The sequence below is a fragment of the Urocitellus parryii genome, chromosome 3 (genome assembly GCF_045843805.1).
Source record: "Urocitellus parryii isolate mUroPar1 chromosome 3, mUroPar1.hap1, whole genome shotgun sequence".
NCBI classification, from domain to species: domain Eukaryota; kingdom Metazoa; phylum Chordata; class Mammalia; order Rodentia; family Sciuridae; genus Urocitellus; species Urocitellus parryii.
Window position 1 is genome coordinate 202,237,297 of NC_135533.1, and position 20,412 is coordinate 202,257,708.

The 20,412-nt window shown below is 41.4% G+C and overlaps 2 protein-coding genes across 4 annotated transcripts in view; one reads left to right on the top strand and one right to left on the bottom strand.

The window, feature by feature from the left end:
• The window catches only part of Kif9 (kinesin family member 9), a 58,574-nt gene extending 52,257 nt beyond the window's left edge, over window positions 1–6,317 (bottom strand). The window contains exon 1 of one of the 2 annotated variants that reach the window (XM_026389929.2): window positions 6,231–6,317. Coding sequence is in view for 1 of the 2 variants with exons in the window: in XM_077795689.1 (XP_077651815.1) it covers window positions 5,050–5,086 (37 nt within the window). In the remaining variant the exon portion in view is untranslated. Of the gene's footprint in view, window positions 1–5,049; window positions 5,087–6,230 lie in introns of those variants that run through there. The other variant, XM_077795689.1, reaches the window with a different exon arrangement.
• Window positions 6,318–6,510: 193 nt separating this feature from the next.
• Klhl18 (kelch like family member 18) overlaps window positions 6,511–20,412 on the top strand; it is a 60,348-nt gene continuing 46,446 nt past the window's right edge. For both annotated transcript variants that reach the window (XM_026390074.2, XM_026390075.2), the window contains exon 1: window positions 6,511–6,847. In XM_026390074.2, coding sequence (XP_026245859.2) covers window positions 6,719–6,847 — 129 coding nt within the window. In that variant the 5' untranslated portion in view covers window positions 6,511–6,718. The remainder of the gene's footprint in view (window positions 6,848–20,412) is intronic.

Genomic DNA, 20,412 nt, shown 5'->3' on the forward strand with positions numbered 1-20,412 from the left:
GCCTCCAGAGTCACTGGAATTACAGATATGCACGACCACACCCTAGTTTTTTTTTTTTTTCATTAACATACCTGGGGAAGTGGCTCAGTGGTAGAGTGCTTGCCTAGCATGAGTGAGGCACTGGGTTTGATCCCCAGTATCATATAAAAATAAATAAATAAAGGTATTATGTCCATCTACAACTAAATATTTTTTTTAAAAATATACCTTGGGCTGGGGTTGTGGCCTAGTGGTAAAGCACCACATATGAATAAATGAATAAAATAAAGGTCTATCAACAATTATAAAAAACATTTAAAAAATATACCTTGCTTAGGATGCAGCATCCCCTCTACATCTATCAGACTAGCTGGATCAAATTAAGGATACTTCTATGACTAAATGCCCTAGAAGTATACTTAAGCTATTCCATAATCAAACAGTCCATTGAGAGAAAAACCATAGTCCCCTACCTCCTTTTCCTCTCCTAAAACCTAACTACATTCTCATCAATTTCCTTCAGGTAGCCACACATATCTATCTTCCTTCATTTATATTATGACAATTATTATACGTAGAATACAATATTAAACATTTGATGTGGCTGTATAGAATAAGATGGAAGCTTACAGATGAAAGTGGTAGTCATTTAGATAAATGTTCCATAATAGAAAAGACCTTCTTAAAGAGGTAAGGGCCACAAACACCATAAATAGTTAAGCAAACTCAAGGTGCCCAATTAAAATATATTCTTGTAAAACCTTTTAAATAACGAATTGCAAAATCCTTTAAATGATAACTAAGAAATCTCATATCTTTTTGGAGACTAGTATTATGAGTCAAATCACACTTGGCCCTCTCCTGGGAGTGCCTGCAAAAAAATATTTAATACTAATTAGACAGTAAGTTTTGGTTCTAACACTGACATTCAGTGGAGAAACAGAGGGTGATTAAATAGAGGTGATAATTATGCTGTTTTTCCTTTTTGTGTACTATAATTGAACCTAGGGCCTCATATATGCTAGGCAAGTGCTATATCACTGAACTACATTCCCTGTATTTTATTTCCCTTTATTTTATTTTACTTTATTTAGACAGAGTCTTCCTAGGTTGCCCAGGCTGGCCTTGAACCTCAGCCTCCTGAGTAGCTGGAGTTAAAAGCATGCATGATCAGACCCAACCAATTGCACTGATTTTTACTGCTTTAAGGATTCTAAAAATCTGACCAGCTTTTTAGGTGTCTCATTATATATAATGATGATAATATCTTTTTTTGTTTGTTTTGGTTTTGGTACCAGGAATTGAACCCAGAAATACTTAATTAACTACTGAGCCACATCCCCAGTCTTATATTTTGTGAGACAGGGTCTTGTTAAGTTTCTTAGGATCTTGTTAAATTGCTGAGGCAGTCTTGAACTTGCAATCCTCGTCTCAGCCTCCCCATCACAGGGATTACAGGCGTTCACTACCATGCCTGGTGATAAAGTCTTACACACTGAGAGAAAATGCCAAGAGCTCTAAGAAACTAAGTAAAATTCTATCTGTGAGAATCATCAGTTTTGTTAAATCTAGGTAATATCAAAAATATGATAAAAATCTATGAGCTGGGTGTGGTGGTGCAATCCCAGCAGGTGTAATCCCAGCAGGATGCAGGAGCATCACAAGTTTGAGACTGGCCTCAGCAATTTAGCAAGACCCTCAGCACCTTGTAAAACTGTAGTGGCATCCCCTTCTTCATAGAAAATCTTAAATTAAGCCTCTCCAAAAATCATTACCATAATTGACTTTAGGACTATCAGCAAAAGAATCTACAAAAGAGTTCAATGTAGTTAAGCTTCCTATTTCCTGTTGCTCTCTCTTACTTGGCCAGAGGCCAGAAAGAGATCAACAGTCCAAGTGCTGAACACCCCTTTACTAGTTTTTCACAATTAGGGACTATCTAGTATTTTGTAAGATATACAATAGATTGTAAAAGTTTTCAAGGGGGAAGTGTTTGCAAATGCAAAGTGTGATAAGAAAGATTCTTTAACAAGGCCTGTGGTCTGGGGCTGCAGCTTCAGAGATGTTTACATTTCAAAGAGAAGAGAAGATGTTACTAATTGGGCTCCATGGTAACAGCTGGCAGGGGGAAGTAAGAAAGGGGAGAAGAAGCTCTACCCTTCTCAGGTGCTGACCTTGAAGGGTTAACTTGCCCAGAACAGAGAAAGAAAAGCTGCTTATGTGTGTGAACTTCTGCAGATTGTGAACTTCCCAACCCCTCCCCCTACACACTGGGTTTAAAGTTCTGAAACTGCTTGAACTGGGGGTTCAGGGGGATTGATTGGTTACAGTGAAAGCTTTTCCCCCTGAACCTGGCTGCAGCCAAATAAATCTGCTTCCTGCTAATTCTTTGGTGTTTGACCTCGTCTGTTCCTACAAGACTATGTCTGAAAATAAAAAACAAAAAGGACTGGAGATGTAGCTCAGTGGTATTGCACTCCTGGGTCCAATCCTAATAATAATAATGTCTATGAGAATACACTGAATGAATAACATCATTGTTCAAAACTATTGGGAAAAAATACAAAATACAGTTTTAAATTCTTCTAAAATGGAAGATTTCTAGTTTTTTACATATAAATATATCTTATCCCCCCCCCCCTCGGTAATGGGGATTGAGCCCAGGAGTGGTCTTCCATTGAGCTACTTCCTCCTCTTTTACTTTTTATTTTGAGATAGTCTCACTAAATTACTCAGGCTAGCCTTGAATTTGCAATCTTCCTGCCTCAACCTCTGGAGTCTCTGGGATTGCAGGTGTGCACCATTGTGCCCAGCTACATATAAATTTCATATAAATTTTCCTAAAATCAATCTAACCTTTTTTATCTGCCCCCCCATACTCAGAACTTGATAATATCACTATGTAGTTTATAGTCATGTAGTCCTAAGATAGGGCTCTCAAATTTCAATAATTTCACTTTTACAGAACCATGAATATAAAGAAAAAACGTTAAAAGTCCATTTGGGGGCTAGGGATGTGGCTCAAGCAGTAACACACTCACCTAGCATGCGCAGGGCGCTGGGTTCCTCAGCACCACATAAAAATAAAGATGTTGTGTCCTACGAAAACTGAAAAATAAATATTAAAAAATTCTCTCTCTTAAAAAAAAGTCCATTTGGAATTAATATTCTAATTTGGATGGACAAGAGGCCCAAAGGGCAGGATGTTTGTTGCATCACACACTTGTCTTTTGATCTCTCCATCAGGATTGGACCAATTCAATAAGGAATGTGACATTTGCCCCTAAAATCCTGTACTTTCAAGGGGGAGGATAGAGTTGAAGCTAAAGAAAACTTCTGGAAACACTTTTAAATAGGACAATCATAGGCTGGGGGTGTAGCTCAGTAGAACACTTGTCTAGCATGTACAAGACCATGAGTTTGATCCTGAACCCTGCAGCTGGGGGAAAAAAAGGAATTTGCTAAATTTATAAGAAGTTAGAGAAACATGAAGCATAGGAACCTGACTCAATTTCAACCTTCAATTTGGAAAATGGAAAAAAAAATATATATATATGGAGAAATAGCTTGTTTGTACCTGCAAAGTACTTTAACAAAATGATATGATATTCAGTATTTTTAAAATTTTTTCTTTTAGTTGTAAATGGACACAATACCTTCATTTTGTTTATTTTTATTTGGTACTGAGGATTGAACCCAGTGCCTCACATGTCAGAAGCAAACACTCTACCACTTCGCCACAACCCCAGCCCCTGATATCCAATATTTTAAAAAAAACAAAACTAATATTTAAGGCCTTTCAGTTTTTTTTAAAAAAGCTCCCAGGCACAACAGGTATTTCTTTGTGTGTATATTTTTAAGTTCTATTTAGTTTTTTAAAATATCTTTATTTATTTGTTTTTTATATGATGCTGAGGATCGAAACCCAGTGCTTCACATACAAGGCATGCACTCTACCATTGAGCTACAGCCCCAGCCCAGGGATTTCTTTTTTTCAAATACAATTAATTGTTTTTTTTAAAAGCACATTAAAAAATAGTAATATTTTACATAGGAGTTACCTAACAAAAATTTTCTATTAAAATATTAATGTCCTTCCACATTTCTAGACACAATTTATGATGATCAGTTTTCTCTTAAAATTATATGAACTATCATCAAATGGCATTAAGTGTCCCTGCAGAAGCAAGTTAAATAGAGATAGGTGTTCCTTTCAGCTCACATTTTTGATGATGGGGGCAAAATAAAACCCTGACCTATTATGAGTCTTTCAGCTGTCAAATCAAGTAGCAAACTACTATGTTACATATTTGCCTACTATAGAGTATGTATATACTTCCTACATTCCTCAATTCACTATTTCATGATCATCTTTTCCTAGCCACTATGGGGTCATTCAGACTTTTTGATTTTTAGAAAATTAATCTGAAAGATATTGAGGTGAGCAAAGAAAATGGCTTGTCCAAATTGTCATATTTGTCTTTAAAATTTAGCTCTAGAAATAAAAAAGCCACCAATAACTCTAACCCAAAGTCCTACCAGAAAACTGAAGAGAGTATCTCATTTTCTATTTCACTTCAATCTATGCTATGGGAAATTAGGAGTAAAGCAAAGTGTGTTTTGACTAAAATATTCTATTTCTAAAGCTCTGGGAACAACTCCCCCACACTAGACCCAAGGGCCCATCCTCCTTCCCAGGGAAGTTCAGGTACCATTCAGGATGCTCTTTAAAAGGGACAGAAAAGAAGCAGGGGAGCTCTGGGACCTGCTGCCCAGGCCTCCCTCCCTGAAGCCCCTGCCACCAACAGCAAGGGGTAGCACAAGCCAGCACAAAGTAAACCCAGAACCTGCCTCTTTTCTGCCATGAAACTGCTAACATGCACATGCACATGCAACCAGCCTGTCCATGTTCCCAAGGTCTCCTGATACTCATGTTATGGCTCCAAGAATGTCATGAGCCATACCCACCTGCAATAAGCCTTCCCTATGATCTACACCTCTACTGTGTGCTTGCTATTCAGCAGCCCCTCAATACCCAAACATTGGGGGCCCCATGCCATTTGCACTTACTAAAATACTGCTTGTTACTGTTCTTACGCCGCTTCATTTGTGTGGATTTCAGCTCCCAAATTACAAGCTGCTTGAGAGCAAGGAATGTGCCTTTTATCTCTTTAGAATCCCCCTACAATATCCAGAACAGTGTTCAGTGCATAGCAGGTGCTCAAGAAATGGTGGTTGGTGGTGATGATTGTGGCTGGAAGTCAGAGGATAGGTGAATCTCCATGTTTGGGTCCATCTTCAGTCACTACTAAGAGAGTCTCAAGGCGCAGATGATGTGACTCCCCTTCCAAACCACATCCAGTACTCTGACCCCTCAGTTGTTCTTCAGGATACTTGCTTTCTAGGTTTATTTTAGAGGCCCTCACCATACTCCATTTTAGTAGTGTCCTTATCCCTCAGAGCTTTGTGAGGAATACCCCTCTCTTTGGAACACCATCCTTAACACCTGTGAAATAAAGTGAATCTGAGTGGCCAACAGCAGACCTCCAAATTGAGAGATTCACTGTTTCCTCATTTGTTTTAGGGGTGGCAATGAAAGGAATTACCACCCACAGCTCCCGAAGGCTTGACAGGAGATGAGGGAGTATCTAGTGTGATGGCTGGTACCCAGGCAGTCCCTATTTTCTGGCGCTCTTGCACAAACCAGGGGCAGAGGCTACAACAGCATCTGAACCCCAAACATAGGGTCCAACCTGGCCTTGGGCTGGAGACAAGACCAGCATGTAGGCAAAAGTAGCCTTTCTCTTTTTTCTCACCTAACTTGCAGGAGCCCCATGAGGAGTGTGGGTGGCAGTGGGCCTTGGGCCCATTCCTCTCTTTCTCTGGAGCGCAAAGCGCAGGACTCAGACTGATGATCCCCAAGGTCACTCCAGTTTGAAAACTAACGAGTGCAGAAGAGTCCAGAAGACCCCTGGCACCCCTGCCTCACGCCCTCTATGTCTGGAGCACGACGTGGGATCCTCACGGAACCAGGGAATATTAGCCCCGAAGGTCCTAAATCGCTGCCAGAACAAAAAGGACCCCCTGAAGCCGCGTGCCTTCCTCTGCCAGAGTTTCACAAACTAGCAAGCCAAGCCGGGAACTCCGTGATAGAGTGGTGCTGGGAATTCAGCCACTGCCAGCGGCCAGGATGCACAACCCCATCGGGCCTCCCTTCTCCCTAATCCCACTGTCGCGCGGCCCCTGCTCACCGCTCCCGAGGCAGCGGCACTCGCCGAGTGCGACCGCTGCCGACTGCAGAGACCCAAGCTCTGCACGCGATCTGGACACGCCAAGAGCTGCTGCCGGGCTGTGTATAAAGTCGCCATAGCAACGGGTCGCGTCGGGGATTCCGGAAGTATCGTGGGGTGGTGGCGGAAATGAAGTGCACAGCACTAGGTCGAGGATACAGATAAGGTCAGGACAGAATCGAAAAACAGGAGATGTGGCCAATGATTCTAGGAAGACTGCAACAGCTGCATGCGCAAAGCCGGATTCGAGGTAGCGGGGAAACGAAGGCTGTGTATGAACCAGGAAGCGGGGCTGCAGGTCTTCCGGCGCAGAAGAATTTGCGATTACGGCGGCCGCGCAGGCCCGTCCCATTCCGGCTCAGCGTTCCTAGCTGCGGTCGGTGTGCGCCCCGCCCTGGTTAGTGTGGAGCCGGCCGGCCAGGCCTGCGCAGTTGCTGCGGTGGGGGAAGATGGTGGAGGACGGTGCGGAGGAGCTTGAGGACTTGGTGCACTTCTCCGTGTCGGAGTTGCCTAGTCGCGGCTACGGCGTCATGGAAGAGATCCGGCGACAGGGCAAGCTGTGCGACGTGACGCTCAAGGTGCTGCGGGATGGGCGGCGGCTGGCTGAGAGGAAAGGGGTCGAGCGGGAAGAAAAGAGGGGCGGGTGACAGGGGAAGGGAGGTCGAGCAGGCAGAGGGGTGGAGAGAAGAGAGTGGAGGGAGACCCGTCGTAGGGAGAGAGGTGCCGAGTGGGAGAGGGGTATTAAGGCCAAGTTGGGCGCGGAAGAGGGGCAGCTTTCAGCCGTTGGAAGGAAAGGTTGAGAGGTGCGCCGCCGAGGCCCTCAGAGTGGGAGACACCGAAGTGCCCGCCTCCTTTTTCTGTCACACAGACCAGAGAAAATGTACTTACAGCTTCTCTTGGGAGTAAGGGGCGGTGTCCGGCTCCACATTTGGGTGGATACCACTAAAGCATCTTCTTGTGCACATAGAGATTTCTTTGGGCCCCTCGAAGTTGACTGTGCTTTCGTATAGACTTGAAGGCTTCTCCTTAGGTGTCATTGCTTGTCCTTGATTGTTAGAATCTTTGAGGTGGGCAGATGTCCTCTCACACTGGAAGACCCCCACCACCACCACCACCACCACCACCATCACCAAAAGGTCTATTTTAACCACCCTTCCTACCAGCAGTCACAAAAACCAGCCCCCCCCCCCCATTGCTTGAGTCTTTTCCTGCGGAGAGACATGCTGTGCTGCTTCTTGAACAAGCTGCTGAGCCATGTGGAACCCTCCAGGTGGGGCGATGGTGCTGTCATTAGTGTTCCCTATTGGACTTTAGCTGGAAGGCTCTCAATATCTGAGTGACCTTCCTGTTTAAAAAAAAAAAAAAAAAAACTATGCAGAGATCTTTTTGCTTTTATTTTCTACATGGTTAAGGAAACCTTGCTTCTTCCTTAACCAGCTACCCTGCTGGAGAGGGTAAAGTAGGATAGTTAAGAGTTTGGCTTTGGTGACAGGAGGATTTGGATTAAAATCCCAGTTGTAACATTGGACAAGTCATTTATTCTCTCTAAGCCTCAGTCTTCCAAATGTAAAAATAGGTAAGGTTCCTAATTCTCCATGTTAGTGGGAGGATTAAATGAGAAATTTTGTGGTATTCTTTGCCTTATTCCTGTCCAAGTTCTTCAGTGGTGCTATCAGGTAGGGCCTGTAGAATAATGGACCTGCCTTTTCACTGTGTGAAAGGGGACTTGGGTCTCTCCTTTTCATCCCTTTAAACCCCTCCTGAAGGAAATGATTTTCCAGGAGAGGAATATAGTGGCCTGAGAAAGGGGCAGGATCTTCTCAGGTGAGAAAGAGGAGCCAAGAGGATTAAGAAAACTGAGCTGGACTAATGGAAGCAGAGGAAGTAAAAATAAATGAGAGATTTTTGTCCACAGAAAATAAATGTGAGAGATGTGGAGATTTGTAAACAGAAGAATGATCTAGTTGTGGAAGTAACATTTGGTGTGAATAGAGACTGGTGAAAAGCAGTAATAATGAGGGATTTTTGGATTTAGATTTAAGGTGTAATGGTGAATTAAGGGACGCTTTTGAAACACAGAGAAGCAAAAAGGGCATGACAGAGTGGAATGGTCACAGATATTTCTACATAAAATAGTGACTTTCATTTCTACATTTAATAAAAATATCAAATATAGTAGATTTATAGCAAAAAATGCCTGTATGACTTTTTTTTTCAATTAAAATGCTTTCTGTTCATTCAAAGGGACAAGTAAATCATTCAGATGTAGTACCATCTGAGTGTCAGTCTGAATTACTGTTTCAAGGGCATAAGGACCAGTGTATAGGCCTAGGCTAGAGCTGGTCAGAACTGTAAAGACCAATCTCTTCTATAAGGCCTGAGAAGTGTTTCAGTGACTGTAGGGCCAGGAAAAGGCCAAGCATACCAGGTTCTGCTGCATTTCACTGCCCTCTACAAAAACTGTGCTGTGAGGGCTGGAGATGTGGCTCAGCGGTAGCGCGCTCGCCTGGCATGCGTGCGGCCCGGGTTCGATCCTCAGCACCACATACCAACAAAGATGTTGTGTCCGCCGAGAACTAAAATAAATAAATAAATAAATAAATATTAAAAATTCTCTCTCTCTCTCTCTCTCTCTCCCTCCTCTCTCTCTCTTAAAAAAAAAAAAAAAAAACTGTGCTATGAAACTTGTTTGTCACCCCCCCCCATACACACACGCGCGCACACACACACACACAGGAAATATAGTCTTTCCTCAAATTTCTGGCAATTCCAGATTGTTTTTCAGATAAACAGGCACTGAAAAGTTTTTTGGTATGTGATGACTTGTTGACTAGTGGGCCTCCCTTAGGGCAAGGGATCTCAAACTTTAGCAGGCATCAGAATTCCTTGTTGGCCTTGTAAAAACTCTGGGTTTTCGAGTTCACCCCTGAATTCTGATTCATAGGTCTGGCATGGGCCCAAGAATATACATTTCTGTCATGTTCTCCAGTGGTGCTATCAGGTAGGGCCTGTAGGATAATGGACCTGCCTTTTCACTGGAATGTGTTCAGACTCCTCCGTCTTCTAGGTGTCCTCCTAGATGATATAAATCTGGTTGTTATCATTCCAGGAGTCTTGTGTGAAAGGGGACTTGAGTCTCTCCTTTTTGTATGGCAGACTTTGAGTCAGTCCCCCTAAATGGTGCCATTTCCTTATTTTCAATAGTGTCCCAGTTACACAAGTCTGGAGTCACTAGTTCATCCTGTTTAGAGAGTAAATCTCCAGTCTTCTGCTAGGGCAGTGACAGAGTGTTGCCTGGTGGAGGGGACCAGTACTGCCTGTTTTGGGCTCCTCCTTATGACACACCTTCAAAAGAAACTGGCAGCTCCAGTGGTTGAATTTGCAGTGGCTTTACATCTGCATTACTCAGAATTCTCCATCTAAGTCAGTTATTACTCATTTGTCTGCTTTTCATCTTCTAAATTTTTTTCTTTTTTGGGGGGTGGGGTGGGGATGGGGGTTGAACCCAGATGTACTCTACTGCTGAGCTACATTCCCAGCCCTTTTTTTTTTTTTAAGAGAGAGTGAGAGAGGAGAGAGAGAGAGAGAGAGAATTTTTAACATTTATTTTTTAGTTCTCGGCGGACACAACATCTTTGTTGGTATGTGGTGCTGAGGATCGAACCCGGGCCGCACGCATGCCAGGCGAGCGCGCTACCGCTTGAGCCACATCCCCAGCCCCCCAGCCCTTTTTATTTTTATTTTTATTTTTAAAATTTTTTTGTAGTTGTAGAAGACAGCATGCCTTTATTTGTTTATTTATTTATTTTTTAATACAGTGCTAAGGATCGAACCCATTGCCTCACATGTGCTAGGCAAGTGCTCTGCCACTGAGCTACAGCCCCAGCCCTTTATTTTAAATTTTGAGACTGAGTCTCATTAAGTTGCCCAGGCTGACTTCAAACTTTCGATCCTCCTGACTTAGCCACCCAAGTTGCTGGGATAACAGATGCGTGCCACCACACTTGACCATTTTCTAAAATTTTGTAGATTTTTCCTATCTGTTTCTCTGCTTCTTTTTCCTTGGGAGCTTCAGTTTGTTTGTTTTGTTTTTTTTGTTTGTTTATTTGTTTTGGTTTTTTTTGTTGTTGTTGTTTTGTTTTTGGTACCAGGAATTGAAGCCAGGGGCATTTAATCACTGAGCCACATCTGCAGCCCCTTTTATTATAGAGACAGGGTCTTGGTGAGTTGCTTAAGACCTTGCTAAGTTGCTGAGGCTGGCTTTGAACTCATTATCCTGCCTCAGCCTCCCAAGCATCTGGGATTACAGGCATGCGCCACTGCACCCAGATTGCTTAAATGTTTCTTGAACATTTAAGATGAGAGGCAGGATGATGCAGACTTTGGAGCCAGACTACCTGGTTTTGAATGCTGGCTCTGCTACTTCTTAGCTGTGAAAACCTGAACCCAAGTTCTTTAAATGCTAATGATTCAGTTTCTTCATCCTTAAAATGGGGATCATCACCTACCTGAGTATTGAGGATTCTATTAGTTAACATAATGAAACACTTCAAATAATCATGTAGTAAATACTTAGTAAGTAGTAGATTTTGTTGGGGGTACTGGGGATTGAACTACTTAGGGGCACTCAACCAATGAGCCACATCCTCAGCCCTATTTTTTTTTTTTTTTTTGTATTTTATTCAGAGACAAGTTCTCACTGAGTTGCGTAGCACCTCACCATTGCTGAGGCTGGCTTTGAACTCATAATCCTCCTGTTTCAGCTTCCCAAGCCAATGGGTTTATAGGCGTGTGCCACCGTGACCAGGAATTGAGTCCAAGGGTGATCTCATCCTCAGTCCTTTTTGGTGGGGGCAGAGAGACAGGGTCTCACTAAGTCATCCTGGCTGGTCTCAAACTTGATGTCCTCCTGCCTCAGCCTTCAGAGTTGCTGGAATTACAGGTATGCACCACCAGCCAGTCAATAATAATTTTTTCTTAAGAGACAGGGTCTCACCATGTTCTGCGGACTGGCCCCAAACTCCTGGGCTCAAGTGACCCTCCTGCCTTAGTTTTCCCAAGTAGCTGGAACTACAGGTGTCCATCACCATTCCTGACTTTTTAATAATTTAATGAAGTTTCTAGAGGGAGTGGAGATAAATGTGTATATTCAATCTGCCATTTTGAATTGATTTTTAGTGCCTGAAAAATTTTGGCTGATTTTATCTGAACAGAATGTTCATTGCCTTAAAAAAGTTTGCAGACCACTTTATACTTTAGTAGCTTACATTTTAAATGTCAGAGTCTAAGCCAGAAGGGGAAGGAACTTGTTCAAGGTCACAATTTGGATTACACAGAAATAGGGATAGACTCTAGTCTCTGAGTGCAGGATGAACTGTTCTTTCATACTTTCTTGTTATCCCATCTGTGACAGTGACTGAACTGATTTCAGGGGCTACCATGTGAATTTGAATTAATCTCCCTCCATTCACTATACTCATGCTTAGCAACATATCATTTTTACTAGTTTTCCAAGATTTAGAGAGAGTGTGAAAGTGAACATTTGCAGACAAACCACATTCTCAAAATTCACTGCCAACACTTGAACCTAGACTTGATTTTTTAAAAAATATTTGAAATTTAAATACCCAGCAAACCTATTGAATAAGCAGAGGCATGACAAAAAAGAGTAATACATTAGTTTTGTTTTTTTAATCACAATCTGTATCTGTGGTAATCTGAGTCTGTTATCAGGAAAAAAAAAAACATGGTCCTTTATCTTAAAGATTAGGAGGATAGTAGTGCAAGAATCCTTGGCAAACTTGCATCAGGCTTGGTCTAGATAGAGAGGCTTGTATCCATGGAGGTTCTCATCCCCTCTTTCCATTTCATCTCTTTTTCCTCTGGGCTAACAGAAGCCCAAGGCTCAGGCAGCATCTGTTAGGTTCATCTGTGTCCAGCTAGTTGGACAGACTTCCCAGATTCAAGGCGATCTGTAGCCACCAGGTTTTTGTGTTTTTTTCCCACTCAACTCCCTTTTTCTATTTTTGTGAGAGCAGAATGAGAGCAGGATGATGTCACCAGACCTCTGCAAATTATTCACAAACTTATAATAAACTTAGAAGAGAGAGGAGATGTGTGTGTGTGTGTGTGTGTGTGTGTGTGTGTGTGTGTGTACACATTCTTTGTTTTGGGACCACTGCTAAATGGTTCCTGAAAGATCTACTGCCATCAATCTTCTCAGCATTTCTCCAAGGTCCTGCTGAGGTTTTTGAGCCAGGATCTGAGAATTTACCTCCAGAAGGAAAAGAATGGTATTAGAATAGTTTCTAATCCACTAAATCCACGTACAGAATTTTCACATAAACTGGTTTCAAGAACTGCTCATTTGAGTCTAGAGTCTTGCCCAATTTGTTTTCACAACTGGCCTTGTGATGAAAGAATAGGTGGAGAAGGATGTTAGGAAATGAAATAAGGACTTGTTGATGCATGCCATTTCTGTTGTGTGTACTATAGTGAGTTAGTTACACAGGGATAATTATAGAGCTAGAGTAATCATATTAAAAGTAGCCTGTAGAGGTCCTCTATCAAAGCCACTCATTGAGAAGGTTAAAAAAAAAAAAAACCCTGAGGCTTAGAGCTATTAAAGGATTTGCCCAAGGTACAAAGCTATATTTGATATTTGCTGAGATCCAACACAGCTGTTTTCATATTTGTGGAAGTAATGCTTTTATATCCTCTGTCACATTACTCACCTGCTCTGCTAATGGTATGAAGCAGAGCAGGGAACAGGACATCTTTAGTGTCATCTTTGAGCCTGGAGGGCAGTGATGGGTATGGTTTTAGCTAAGAAGAGAATGCAGACCACTATTATACTTTAGTAGCTTGCATTTTATTTATTTATTTTTAAAATTTATTTATTCATTTTTATGTGGTGCCGAGGATCGAACCCAGGGCCTCATGCATGCAAGACAAGCGCTCTACCACTGAGCTATAACCCCAGTCCCAGTAGCTTGCATTTTAAATATCGGGGTCTAAGTCAGAAGGGGAAGGCACTTGTTCAAGATCACAATTTGGATTACACAGAAATAGGGATAGATTCTAGTCTCTGACTACAGGGTCAACTGTTCTTTCATACTTTCTTGTTACCTCATCTGTTCATGACAGTGACTGAACAGTATTGTCTGTTAGTCTTCTACACATGACTTCTTGACACCTTTTGATTTTTGAAGTGACATTATATTGGAAAACTCATGCTTCTGAATACTTGCTTGTTCATTTCTGGGATTTACTACTGATTTTTCTCATGTTATTGTGTTCATCTTCAGCCTTATCTTTTGGTAATGAGCAGTTAGAGTGGAGAGGAAAGATATGCTCCTTAAGGAGCAAAGCACTTGTGATGTGAACTTCATATTCATAAAAATTCAGCTTTGATCTCTTTCTTATTCAAATTATATTGTGGGTAATGCTGTTAAATTTGGACACTGATTAGGTGGATAAGAGAGCTTAATGCTGCCTGACATATGGGTGAGGAGAGAGTTGAAGATGCAGGCTGAGAAATCTATTACTAGCAGAGCCACATTCATGAGCTCACCCTTGGGCTTGGCTAGGTGAATGTGAAAAGCCTGTGTTTGGGGATGCTTCTTACATAGACAATTCCTTTACTGTTTTGTTCATGAGATTCCTTTGCTTGCCCTTTAGCCCCACCTAGTTTAGCGTTATAGAAAAGGAGACCACATTGTTTTTCTAAAGGTGTTATTTCTAGCTACTGCTAAATTACAAGCAGGACATTACCTTCCTACTAGGCATCTTGATGCCATTTTGGCATGGCACCAGCCAAATTCCCTGTGGTTAGCTTAGGATGACCTTAGGAAGAAATCCTAAACAGCTGACTACATCACTGCTTCTTCCCAGGTGGGGACAAGAGGAGTGAACTAAGGTATGTGGTGTGAACTAGAAGCTGGCAAACACTAAATATTTTAGGATTTGTGGGTAATACAGTTTCTCTTATGACGTAGCTTTGATGTAATGCAAAAGCTGCTATACACAGTATATGAATGAATGGGTGTGGCTGTATTCCAATAAAACTATTTACAAAAACAACTGTAAAGCAAACCCAGTTGACTGTAGTGTACTGACCTCTGTTATATTTCAATATGGTCTTTGGGTTTTTTTCATATTTTATTGGTGCATTATAATTACACATAATAGTGGGATTCTAGCATATTCATACAAGTACATAGTATTACAGTATAATTTGCTTAATATCATTCCTCAGTATTTCCCCTTTCCTCCTTCTCATTCCTCCCCCCTGGTCTCTCTACTCCACTGATCTTCCTTAGATTTTCATGAGGTGCCCCCCAGTATATGGCCTTTGTAAAGTTTGTTTTGGGAGCAGGTTGCAGTACAGCTACTTTATTGTCCTACATAGCATCTAGGAGTTGGAAACATCTCTTGCTAAAGAGTACAGATGAGGGACTGAAGGTGTAGCTCAGTAGTAGAGTGTTTGTGTGATGCCCTGGCATCACTTCCAAAAAAAAGTTAAAAAAAAAAAAAAAGTTCAGATGAACCAGAAGAACTCTATTTCCAGACTACTGCAGGTGATTATGTGACTCTACTGGTTGATAAATGAATAACCCACATAGGAGAGATTACTGTTAAATTTTATGTCTCTGCTGGAGCTTGAAGCAGAATGTTTCCAAAGTGTTAACTAAAGACACCATGTTCCCTTTTTGTCTCAGTTGAAGCTGAGAATGCTTAGGTGATTGCAGAATGGTAGGCCAGAAGAATCCTGTGTTCTAGTGGAACAGACCATTTGTGTTCAGGGCCTTGAAGGTAAAGATCAGAGTTTAGGCTTTTGATAGGAATAAGTGAAGGATCAGTAATTCAAATGTGGCCCAGTATAGTGGTATGTCTGGGCAATATACTGATAATCTGATGAGAATACAAAAATGCTTTTTTTTTTTAAAGAGAGAGTGGGAGAGGAGAGAGAGTGAGAGAGAATTTTAATATTTATTTTTTATTTCTCGGCGGACACAACATCTTTGTTGGTATGTGGTGCTGAGGATCGAACCTGTGCCGCACGCATGCCAGGCGAGCGCCCTACCGCTTGAGCCACATCCCCAGCCCCAAAAATGCTTTTAAAAAATAAGCTCAAGAACAGAAATGTTCATTGCAACATTATTCACAATAATTAAAAGGTGGAAGCAGACCAAGGGTCCATCATCGGATAAATGGATAAACAAAAATTGTGTGTATAGTTATTGTACATAGATAAATACACACACAGAGTTGACTGTTAGCTTTAAAAAGGAAGGAAATTCTGACACATGCTACAACCTGGATGAATCTTGAAGATATTATGTCAAGTGAGGTAAACTATTCACAAAAGCACAAATGTTCTATGGTTCCACTTACTTAAGGTACCTAGAGTAGTCAGATTTACAAAGACAAAAAGTAGAATGGTGGTTGCTGGCATCTGGGAGGAGAGAGAAATGGGAAGTTATTATTTTATGGATGCAAAGTTTCATTTTGGGAAGATAAAAAAGTTCTAGATATGGATGGTGTTGATGATTATAAGAACAAGATGAATACTAATGCCAGAGAACTGTATACTCAGAAAAGGTTAAAATGGTAATCTTATATTATTAATATTTTATCACAATAAAAAAGGGAGAAATAATAAGTTCAAGAAAACTTGTTACCAGGTGGACAAGGAGATTGCTTATAGTGCTTTGTGACACTAAAAACCAATTTGTCTCTGGATCTAAACACACTGATCAGAAACATGTGATACTAAGGAGTAATTTTTCCTACTTTGTATTTTCTGTAGCATATTGCCTCAGCTGTTAAAAGCCAAATTGAGGGGCTGGGGATATAGCTCAGTTGGTAGAGTGCTTGCTTGCATGCACAAGGCCCTAGGTCTAATCCTCCAGCACCACACACACACACACACACACACACACACACACACACACACAGCCAGATTGTATTAGCTCAGTCCTACAGTTGTAATTCATATTTTTATTCTCTTATTTACTTGTTTGTATATTTTTCCCAGACTAGTCTTGAACTTTCAATGCTTCTGCCTTAGCTTCCCTATTAGCTGGATATGCAAGTGCATGCCATTTATAAATAGTATAAGTTGCACTTATTTATAGTTGCACTTCAATTGGTCATTTAAAAGGAATTGGCTTCTGAGAGATAACATATGTACGTGCTTCACACATGTTGTGAGCCTACTTTTCTTGACTGATTTCTAAAATCTAAATGTCACATTACCTTGGCAGAGCTGTCCTGTGACCAGACATGTGACCATGTATGCTAACATTTCTTCCAAGTGAAGGCTTATTGGCATCATCCACACATTACAAATAGCTTTCATATCTGTATTTCTATGCCTTATTTTTTTTCTCAAGCAGTAGAATTTAATTTAATCCTCATACTCATGATGTCTAAAATGAATCTTATTGCCCTTCTAAACATCTCTTGTTTTCTTTTTGTAAGGATGACACACCTTCCATCTAGTCATGTGTGATTAAAACTCTGGAATTGGCTTTGGCTCATCCCCTCTCTTTTATGTATATCTTGTGACACTTATCACAATAGTAATTACATAATTATACATAGTTTTATAAACTCCAGAAGAGCAGGACTACGACTGAATTATTTACTGAGGAGGCTTTATAATAGATGATCAGTAAACCTGTGTCCTAATTGAGATCCTCTTCACCTTTTACCTAACCCAGGAATCCTTTAACTTTACTAGTGTGTTGAGAGAATTCTTGTTAACCCTGTAGGAAAAGATCCTTGTGCAGCCAACAAGTTGCTTTTTTCAGTTTTTTTTATAGGATTTTTTTTTTAACAGAGAGAGAGAGAGAATTTTTTTTTAATATTTATTTTTTAGTTTTCAGCAGACACAACATCTATGTTTGTATGTGGTGCTGAGGATCGAACCCGGGCCTCATGCACGCATGCCGGGCAAGCACGCTACTGCTTGAGCCACATCCCCAGCCCCATTTTTTCAGGTTTTCTCTGATCTTGTTCTCCTACTCTTAGCAGCTTCACATTTCACTTTGGTCAATGGAACACTGAAGATCTGGATACAACAGTGAGCAGAGTATGCCACATCTTTGTGAATGTGAGCTTACATTCTAGTGGGGCAGTAGACAATAAACAGAAAACTTCCGCTGTGATAAGTGCTATGAAGAAAAATAAAGCTGGATAACGGGCCCCAGAGTGCTATTTTTTTAAAAATATTTATTTATTTTTTTAGTTTTCAGCGGACACAACATCTTTGTTTGTATGTGGTGCTGAGAATCAAACCCAGGCCGCACGCATGCCAGGCGAGCTCGCTACCGCTTGAGCCACATCCCCAGCCCTCTGTCTGGTTCTTGAAGGAAATTCTGTGTAGAGTGAAAGTCAAAGGTTACAGACTTGTCAGGGGAGCAGCTGTTGGTGGTTTTATTTTATTTTATTTTTTTAATATCTTTATTTATTTACTTATTTGTTTTTATGTGGTCCTGAGGATCAAACCTAGGGTCTCACACCTGCGAGGCAAGTGCTCTACCACTTAGCTACAGCCCCAGCCCTGTTGGTGGTTTTAAAAAGTAAAACTCATCTTTTTTTCCCTGTCTATGGACTAGTCCTATAAGTCATCAAGATCTCTTGGAGTAGTGGGAATGCAGGAGCGGCAGGTGGTGGGTAATTTTCTATAGGATTTAGGAAAGGACTGCTGATTTAACTAAATCTCTGATTATTCTAAGCTGCTCATAGAAATCTGTTGCTGTCCCTGCTGTCTCAGACACAAGAGGGAGGCACTTAAGGATTCCTGTTATTTTTTTTCTTTATATATTTTTTAGTTGTAGATGGGCACAATACCTTTATTTTGTTTATTTGTTTTTTATGTGGTGCTGAGGATCGAACCAAGTGCCTTCACATGTGCAAAGCAAGGGCTCTACCGCTGAGCCCCAGCCCCAGCCCAAGGATTCCTGTTATTGATAGCCACTTTGGATCGACTTTTCTAGGATAGCAAATTGAGTATTTGCTATTCAGGGGCCTCCAAACTTGGCCGCTCTCTGCCCTTCTCCCCTAGTTGACTACTCATGATCTCCTACATCAGCTGGCTTTCTCTTCATGACCTGTGTTCTCCTTTTTTGGGTCTTTCCCCTAGTTCTTTGGCCTGGAATATATACTTCCATGCTGGGCACAGTCCTCTACATGCTTCAGGGCTTCTTTTGTGTTTTCTCAAGGGGAGATAAATGACCAAACACTCCTCCTCTGTTCTCCTTAAGCACTTTGCATTTGTATCTGTTTAACATTGTCTTTCACAAGTTTATACACCTGTCTCCCTGCCAGCCTATGTATTTCCGTTTGGCAGAGGCACATGCCCTGTTCTGTCACATTGGAGGGTTGTGTGAAGTTTCACCTCTCTGAGTACTGTTTTCTCAATGTTCCTCCAGGTGTAGTTAATCACTCCCTCTTCTCTTGTAGCATAATGGCTTATTTCTCTCAGTGCTTGGCAGCCTGTTTGAAATGTAGAATTTCAGGCCCTCCTGAACTAGAATCTGGTCCTTCTTACATAGTGTGCACACAAAGGTTTGATGAACATTGCCTTAACATTGTGTTCCCCTTACCACTATTCCCTGTTCCCCTTACCACTGTGTTCAGACACAGTGTATATGTGTTTTTCTTCCCCTCTTAAGGATGAACTCATGAAGCATGTGAACCATGTTTTATTTAGTATAGTTCTTGGCATGTTTCAGGTGCTCAAAGTTGTTTGTTTGCTGAATGACCTGAAAGGGCTGAGATGCTTCTTCAGTCAGTCTACTGTAGAAGTGCATGTAATTCTGCATGGTGCTTTGCTCAGTGCATGGGATTCCCTGCTATGGATAGGACTCAGTTTCTTTGGTGTTTATAAATTGGTGGGTGAGATGGATACTTATCAGTTTATAATGAGACAAAGCAGAGTGTGATACATTCTATAACAGCAGGTATCACCAGGGCCTAAGGGACCTTACACCAAAAGAATGACAGTTACATTTCAGAGGGTTTGTGACTGCTTTGGAAAGGATGGCATTTGATTGGTACCTTACAGGATGAGTAGGACTTTGACAGGTAGACATAATGGGAAGAAGCATTCCAGGCTAGTAGAAAATCTATTCAAAGGCCCAGGAATGAAAATAACATGGTTTCTCAAGGAAGAAAGACATGGAGGAACAAGGTGGAAGGTGAGAAGGTGAGATTGGAAATGTGGGTTGAATGCAAACTGTGAACTTGAATTCTTATGGTGAACAGTTTGAACTGGTAAAAAAAAGAACATCTCAAATCCCTTGTTGGTACAATTCACTGTTCATTGGTTCCTGAGGATTCTGCTCTCCCATCTTCCTCCCCCTTGTCCCATTCTATGTTGCTGAATATGGATGGTGGGCAGTGGGGGAGGATTTGGAAGGGGTGGGAACAGGTCTAAATGTCTTAACCAGCTCTTTATGTGGGATTATTTGCCACAGAGCTTTTTTTAGTGTCAACTGGTTAGCCACTTCCTTTTTTAACCCCCTTCCTGACACGCAGTGGGGCCCCCTAAAGCAGAGACCAAAACCCCATCAGTAGAGGGTTTAGACAGTGTCCTTTAAAATACTATCAAAACCTCAGAATGACCCTAGTATATTTTATTATACTTGCCATCAGTTTCCCGGCCCTACAGGTTTGTGAGGACTGATCATTTCTGCTCATGGATGGATGAGCATACCTCTGTCTGTATTCTGGAATGGCAGGCGATCCATCAACATTTAAGGGGAAAGGTTACCTGTCCCCATTTCCTTACATGCCACCTTGTTAGAATCCCACCTAAGCAAGGTAAGTAGTGTAGCTTGTTCATTTCTATTTATTCATTTCTACTTACCTGGAAATCAAGCCCTCCACAAGTTGGCCCTAAGCCTCACCACCTTTTTCTTGAAACTTTTACTTCAGCTGACAAATTTCCTGTGCTTTGCCTCCTTTGAATTCCCACAATTTCAGTTCCACTAGTCCTGAACTAGAAGGTCAACAGTTTAAAAAAAAAAAAAGAGGTAAAATTCATCAGAAGTTTTATGACTTTTGTGACTTGTTTATCCTCAGATGCAGGACCAACAGGCTTTGGGATTCATTAAGTACACTTTTGCATGAG